At 37.5% G+C, this 7624-nt stretch overlaps 1 protein-coding gene across 1 annotated transcript; it reads right to left on the bottom strand.

Annotated features, from left to right (window-relative positions):
- Positions 1-5546: 5546 nt before the first annotated feature.
- On the bottom strand, positions 5547-7269 carry LOC111906205 (malonyl-coenzyme A:anthocyanin 3-O-glucoside-6''-O-malonyltransferase). Its single transcript, XM_023901931.3, has one exon. It carries the CDS (start codon positions 7129-7131, stop codon positions 5749-5751), a length of 1383 nt encoding a protein of 460 aa, XP_023757699.1. The 5' UTR covers positions 7132-7269; the 3' UTR covers positions 5547-5748.
- Positions 7270-7624: the final 355 nt, after the last annotated feature.

Genomic DNA, 7624 nt, shown 5'->3' with positions numbered 1-7624 from the left:
GGTGGTATCAACAAGGAATTCAAGGAATCCGCAAGTTAGGCATGCCGAGTTTAAAGGCAGTATTTGTAGGGGTCTTTCGGAGATGCAATGCAATGAGGAATTGGTTTGATCATGAGTGTAAGATCAGTAGTTGTCAAGCTCCTACATTCAAAGGTTGGTCAGTTGCACGTTCGTATAGGAATTTCTCTAGTGCAAGTAGGTCATTTAATTAGTTGGGTACCCATTTCGATATTTGAGATGTTGTTCTTCGTCATCCAATAATTCGCTGAGGTTTTGTATTGGATTCAGTGGAAAGTGCTTGGGAATATTAAGCGCGTTGAGATTTCAGGAAGTATTCATTCAATTTTGGAAGGTGTGTGTTCACTAGGATTGGCTAGTGATAGAATGCTAGTTCTTGTAAGCCCAGGTTGTCAAAAGCTTTTGGTAGTAACGTTGAGTGATGGATTGGATATCTATCGAATCTATTGATGGAAAAGCGTAGCTAAATCCAAGTAGAGGAGAACCATTTGGTCTAAGGGATTGCACAAGGAATGGGAATTTAGGTTACCTTGCATATTAGTGGTGGCGCATGGCGAGTATGTGATTAGGTTGAGGTTGAGGGTTGTGTTAGATCCTCTCTTCCTGTTCTTGTCTGATAAAGGATTTGGGACTCAAAGCATGACCCATCAGGATTTGACCCATGATTTTTTTATTGGCAGGTAGCAGTGTAATTGTTGTAAGACTATGGGGTGGTCGTAACATTAATTAGATTGGCAATTAGCAGTGGAAGTGTTGTAAGACTGCTGGGTAGATGTAGCATTCATTAGATTGGCAGGTAGCGGTGGAAGTGTTATAAGACTGCGGGGTGGCCATAGCACTCACTAGATTGGCAGGTAGCGATATAAGTTTTGTAAGACTATAGGGTGGCCGTAACATTCACTATGTTGGCAGGTAGAGATAGAAGTGTTGTAAGACTGCAGGGTAGTCGTAGCACTCACTAGATTGGCAGATAGTGTAGTGGTGTTGTAAGACTGTGAGGTGGCCCATAGCATCCACCTGGTCCATGAGCAGTTACAAGGATGTTGAGGAGTTAACATTAGGCTCGTAGTTTCCTCTAGGTAGAATCAGGTTAGATTAGCTTTTTCCAAAAGAGTCTTGGATAAAGTCTTGTGGTACGCTCATTTAAGAGGATGTTAGTTTCAACGACTGGTCGGGAATCCGATGTTTCAGATAATTGGTAGACCAGCTCAGAGCTCAACAGATCTTGGGTAGATTGAAAATGCGAATGTCTGGTTAGTAGGATGTAATTATGAATTGTTTGGGGCACCAATGATTGAGACGCACATTGCAGATCACCTTTGTTTTCGAGCATAAGGTTATAAGCATTGGAAAATGCTCAGGGTTCTTTTCTCTAGTATCAGCAGGATAATTCAGGATCGTAATGATCTCATTCGGGTTAGGTTGTGAAATGGGGCCATATTGGTTGTATTTTAGAGTGGTTTGTCTGTCGTAGATTCATAAAAGGTATTGGATTTCCGGAGTTCAGGAAGAGTAGCGATGGTTATTTTTTATTGGTTAAAGTTAGTGAGTCAAGGATTCATTATTCGATAGGTTATGTGAGTTCTACTAAGAATTGGGTTTTGATTGTAGTATTGGAAGACAGTCGTCTACATGAGTCGACTTCTCAATCTGTATCTGGGTTGTGGAAGGATTTTCCAGGTTGTCTGGCCTGTCTGGTAAGTAGTAAAGAGTGATTTTGAGGACGAAATCTAATTAAGTGAGGGAGAGTTGTAACACCCGTTTTCTGGGATTGGTCGATCTAGGGTTTCAAGGAATCAAAAGGCCGAATTTTATAATAAATGGAGCCTCACGACGTGACCTTTGAATGGTCACGATATGAGATGGGCTAGTATGAAAAATTTTGTTTAGGACTAGTCTCACGACATGAGGCATAGAGGCTCACGACATGAGAACTGATGCAGCCCAAACCCATGATCTTTTAGGGTTTCCTTTAAATTTAAGTCCCTCTAAACCCATTTTAGGGTTCACTATCAGCCTCCAAACCCTCTTTCACCTCAGAAAAGCCTAGCCTTTATCCCTTGCTTGATGCTAGGCCATTTTAGAGCATTTATTGGGTTGAAGAAGAAGAAGGTGAAATTCTGAAGAGGCTTGTAAGGAATCACCATCTTCATTACCTCAGAATGTTTCTAGACCCTTGTAAGTGTCAAACCTTGCACCTTTATTGTTTTTTGTTGCTAGATCTAAGTTTTGTCCCACTTTTCTCCTTGATTGAGCAAGTTTGAATGAATGGAAACCATAAAGTTGGCAACTTTATGGGTTATAAGGGTCTTTAGAGTGTCATGGAGTTCAAATCTAGTGAATGGTTGGGTTTTAAATTCTTGCATAAATTTTGGATGACTTTTTCTTAAATTTTGATCCAAATGAGATCTAGACATGTATTAGACATAGATGCCCATAAAGCATCGACTTTAAGTTTGTTATGGAGTTGTAAGATCTTCTGGAAAGTTAGAGTAAAAGGATTAATGTATTAAGGACTTAAATTGTTGGATTTTTGGCTTTAGATTGTGCTTACAACGTGAGACATAGGGTCTCACAACATGAGGATTGAATGACCCCGTTTCTTTTAAGCTTCTTGGGGCTCACGACGTAAGTGAAGGCTGCTCAGATCATGAGGTCAGATCCAATGACTCCTCATGTTCGAGTTGGCTAAGTTGAGTCGAGATAAGTTGGAATGTGACCGAGTGAGCTCTCACAACGTGACCAAGGGCTCATCACGATGTGAGGTTGAATAATTGGCATTATCGGATGTTGAATTTGACTTTGACTATTGACTTTTGGTCAAATTTTATTTTTAGAAGGTAGACTTAGGGTTTGCCTTGTGTGGATGGTTAGGAGGTGTTTAACACCTATCTTTTGGCAGTGAGAATTGTCGGTTGTGGTCCGTGCGACGTTGCCTGAGGTATAAGTCGGCGTTGTGATTCAAGTGAGTCTCCTCACCATACTCGGGGGTCGAAAGCACCAATGTCGGCCCATTAGTTTATGTTATATAGGAAGACCAGGGGTGGCCCCTGACATTTGTATGAAAGACTTGGATACCGCTCCCGACAAAATATATGCAAGATCAGGGTTTGGACCCTGACAATTATATGTAGTATGCTATTTGTCTTTGTGATACTTGTATGGAAGACCAAGAGGTGGCTCTGACATAGTGACACTTATTGGTAAGAGCCAAGGTTTTGGCTCCCGGCCTGGCAAGTAAAGACCATGATACGTCTCATGGCGTAATGGCAATTATAAGACTATGGATGACACATAACAATCGCTATTGTATGTATGGTAGGCTATATTTTGGGTAAATCATTAAACTTTGTGCTTACGGTTTTATGTTTATGGTTTCAGGTACTTTCGGTACGAAAGGATAGGGACCGGCGTGACTACATAGCATCCCCAAGAGTTTTCCGCATTAGCAATTATGATATTTACTCTGATGTTTAAATAATATATTCACTTTCATCGGTTTTAGAACAACTCGTTTGTATGGTTTATTGTTTTTTTTTAAATTACTATCAATTTTTGGGACGTTACAAAAGAAGATGGTTTAGAAAGTAATGTCATTGCAACCTTATATAGAAGGAAGATCAAATGAAATGTCAAAAATACTCTCACGTGTAGAGCTTGTGAGGGTAGTTAACGACTCTAATTTGGTGGAACATTCATTAAAAGTATTTAAACCACATGGACCATTCTTGATAACCTAAAAAGTTAAAGACTAAACTCCATTTTTTTGGAAACGGATATCATTTATAAAGATTTTCCTAATATATAATAATTATTAGTTGCAATAATAATATATAATAATTGATACTACTAATTAATCATAGATATAAAATCAAATCGCTATATAAAAGCTTATAAAAGCCCTATCCATAATTTACTTGGGAATATGTTTTTTCCTCACATGCCCTCTTTTCACATTGCATGTGGTTCTTTAATTTGTAGGTTTTTTTTTTTTTTTTGTTTTGTTTTGTCGTGGGTTAGATGCGAGGAAGAGTTTGTAAATTTACAAACATCCATGAGAAATATTTTTTGGGTTGCTCATAAAATGGCAAGACTAATGTTATGAGAGTGTGGCTAAAAATGCCTTTAATCAAATATTTTATTTCCTCATCATGCATCCCCCACAATTGGCCTTCATTTCCAGCTCTTTAACGTGTGTCGTTGATACCTCGTTTTTCTAGCAGTGAGCACCACCACGAAAAGGTGATGCAGCAAATAAGTAATAGCGACACGAAAATGTTTAAAACTCGAATGTAGAAGTTATATTTAATTAAAATGCTTTTAAACGATTTCATTGAACCATATATACAAGGTGAAATTGAATTCTGCATGTATGACCAAATTTTGGTAACTTATAATGGGCAATAAATAACTAAAATTAACCTCCTATATACACTTTTGAAAATCGAAATTAAGGAAATCGTACAGTAGTAGCACATAAATTTGGGTTAAATTCTATGAAGAATCAAGATGCTTGTCAATGTCTTCTAGATGAATGGTGAAACCGTCTAATTTTATTTTTTTAAACATGTTTGAATATTTAATCGAAATTAACCAATGATGTCACTGTTTGTCTTTATACTGATATTATGTGAAAAACATATATTTTTTTAATACTAAAAAAAATTAAATAATGATGTATCACTGTTTAGGTTTATAATGATATATTATGTAAAAAACATGTATTTTTCTAACAAGATAATTAATAATATAGTAATAAAATAATTAAGTTCAGATCAAACTCTTTCATTTTCAACATAAACCTTTTATATAATTAAAAAAGTTAAAAGGAAAACGAATATGGACATATTAAAAGAGGAGTATTGATCATTAGAGGGGGCTAATATACCATTTCCAAAAAAAAAATATGAGCCAAAATCATCACTTTAGTTATTTTTAGTTATTTTGTTGGATATAAGTGGCATGTTTGATGCTTTGGATAAGATAAAGATATTCAAGTGTAAAATTTCCCACCTGTCATAGTTTTCCACGCCTTTCGAAGAGCTCCTTATCTCTTATATAATGTGATTGATGTCGTCCAGTGAACTCTTCAAGTTTTCATAATTCAACCTTTTAATGTTTGGGATAAAACTTTTTCTCCAAAGTTATCATTTTATAATTCGTTACACACTTATTCGCGAGTCTTGATCAATCACTTTCAAGAAGCTCAGAAAAATATCATCTAAAGTAGGTAAGTTTAATTGAAGAGTCTGGACCAAAGAATTGAACACGAATGAAGACAGTTTTACTTTTTGTCATGCAAATTTTTCAAATTTAAAGATAACCTATTAAATTTGCATATGATTGCCCCAAGAAATTTACTTTAAGAAAGATAAAAAAAATATATATTCAAGATGATGATAGATCCAAAGACGTACTGATAATGTTTTAACAAAGCACTTGTCTTTGTAGGAACATTACCTTGCACACGTTCAAACACACATACATATACATATACGCAATAAAAGCAAAAACAAAAGATCTCAAGGTGGCACAATTTTCTATGTATTACTCATACTCTATGAAAATAGAAAATACACACTATTTTATCCTAAGAAAATGCTAAAACTAGCTAACAACGTAGTCCTTGCTAAACTGAAGCCATAAGCCTCTTATTTTCCACAGACTCGGGTCTACACATTGGACCCAAATTACCTATTCAAACCCATCAAGATTACCCAACATTCCTGCTCAAAAAAATGAGCTCTCTAAAGCGTCCTTAGATATGGAAAGAAACGCATCCATCTGTTTAGCAGGAAGAGACAAACCAATTTCAATATCAACTGGCGAATCTTTGCAAGCATTAATAGAAATCGAACCATTGTAATCTATCGATATGGTCTCATGTTTTTTCGGCTTCCCCCATCCAAAATCCACATCGTAGATCTTGGTCTTCGGTGTTCCCGACACCCCAGTTGTTTGCACCGGATCGAATGCTCTTTCAAGCCATGTCTCCGCATCTTTTAACATTCCATCCTTATTCTTTATCGTTTCACGTAAACCCTTTCCAAGTAATTCAGCAGCAATGTAAAACCCTCTGTCGCTTTTTAACAGTGTGCTTGTTGTTGATGTAAAACATGGTCCGACACAATTACCGAAGTAAGTTTGAGGAACTGGTGGGTCCATACGTGACCTCCAATCGACAGCACATAAAAGCCTTTCTAGATCATCGTCCTTTTTCTTCTCACCCATATGATCAACACGTGATTTCGCTAAGCAACTCCATACAAAAGCACATGCCACCGAAAAAGATGATATGTATTCAAGTGTTGGTAGTTGAGTTGATAAGCTTTTCTTTAAGCGATTGATGTGAGCTTGTGTCAAGACAATGGTGGCTCGAACTTTATCCGTTTGGCTAACAAGTTGATGAGGCTGGTATTCAGTATCAATAACTTCAAGCCCTGGTTGACTCATGTATATTTCATCTAAGGAGCTTGGGTATTCGATCACTCTATCATAAAAAGGTAAAGATCCACTAGCTAAGTATAACTCATCTGTACCATGTCTAGCTATGGATGTCCACGCCTTTAGGAAATTAGACCTTGTGCTAGCATCACAAAGAGAGTGGTGGTTAGAGAAACCAATCGAGATCCCTGCGTTGGGAAAAAGTGTAACTTGAACTGAAAAAAGTGGGATTGAAACATAGTTCGATGCTTTTGTCACATGTCCCAAAGTAGGCACGAGTTGATAAAACATGTCACAGTTACGAGGATGGTTCCCTGTAAGATCGTTGAAATCAAGACTACACTCGGCAAAACTAATAGCAACAGAGTCGCCCTCTATGTAACGAATTTCGGGTTTTTTAACTTCTTTTTCAACACATGGATTAAGAAACACGATTAAGTTTCCTGCAAATGGGAGGAAGTGCTGAAGAGTGATGGATAATGAGTGTTTAAGGTTTGGAACAACTGTTTCCAAGAAATGTTCTCTAGAGTGAGGGAACTCGTAAAAGAAAACCTGGTGGATGGGGAAGAAGATTAGCCATATCATGTCGAAGAAAGTAAGCGGGAGAGATCTCTCTTTGACGGTTGTAGGCGGCGGAGATACACGGCAGCTCTCGAGAAGAGTCGACATAGCGGTTGTAGGGTTTGTTTGAATTGAGTGGTTTGGTTTATGACTTGTTTTTACCTGAAGGGTTTTTATAAGCAAAAGATAACCAATCAGGAGGAAACGTACGTTAAATCAAAATAATACCAATGCTGTTTTTATCATGAATTTATGAAAGTGGCACCCGATAGTACCAAATTGCGACCTTAGGCTGTTGGGTATGGGTGCCGTCCAAGAACCCACTTCGTGCCACATAAGACGCGAACACCGCCCCCAGACCACGGTCTGGTGCGGTCTTGGCCGCAGTGCGGTCCTCCAATACCGTGCATTTTGATTGGTTGAGGTGTAGCCGATGAGCATTTAAACTTTTTTTCTTTTTTTGCTGCTTTTTCTTTCCTCTCTCTCTCTCTCTCTCTCTCTCTCTCTATATATATATATATATATATATCAACTTAAATTTTTTTCACAATACAATCTCCTTCATCTCCCAAATTTTCTTTTAAATCACCACTCTCTCAAA

This window comes from Lactuca sativa, chromosome 8, assembly GCF_002870075.4.
Source record: "Lactuca sativa cultivar Salinas chromosome 8, Lsat_Salinas_v11, whole genome shotgun sequence".
NCBI classification, from domain to species: Eukaryota; Viridiplantae; Streptophyta; class Magnoliopsida; order Asterales; family Asteraceae; genus Lactuca; species Lactuca sativa.
The sequence above is the reverse complement of the archived record's forward strand: the minus strand, read 5'-3'. Positions and strand labels throughout refer to the sequence as shown.

Bases quoted from the DNA above. Each gene is read 5' to 3' on its own strand.
- LOC111906205 (XM_023901931.3), bottom strand. From the start codon at position 7,131: ATGTCGACTCTTCTCGAGAGCTGCCGTGTATCTCCGCCGCCTACAACC.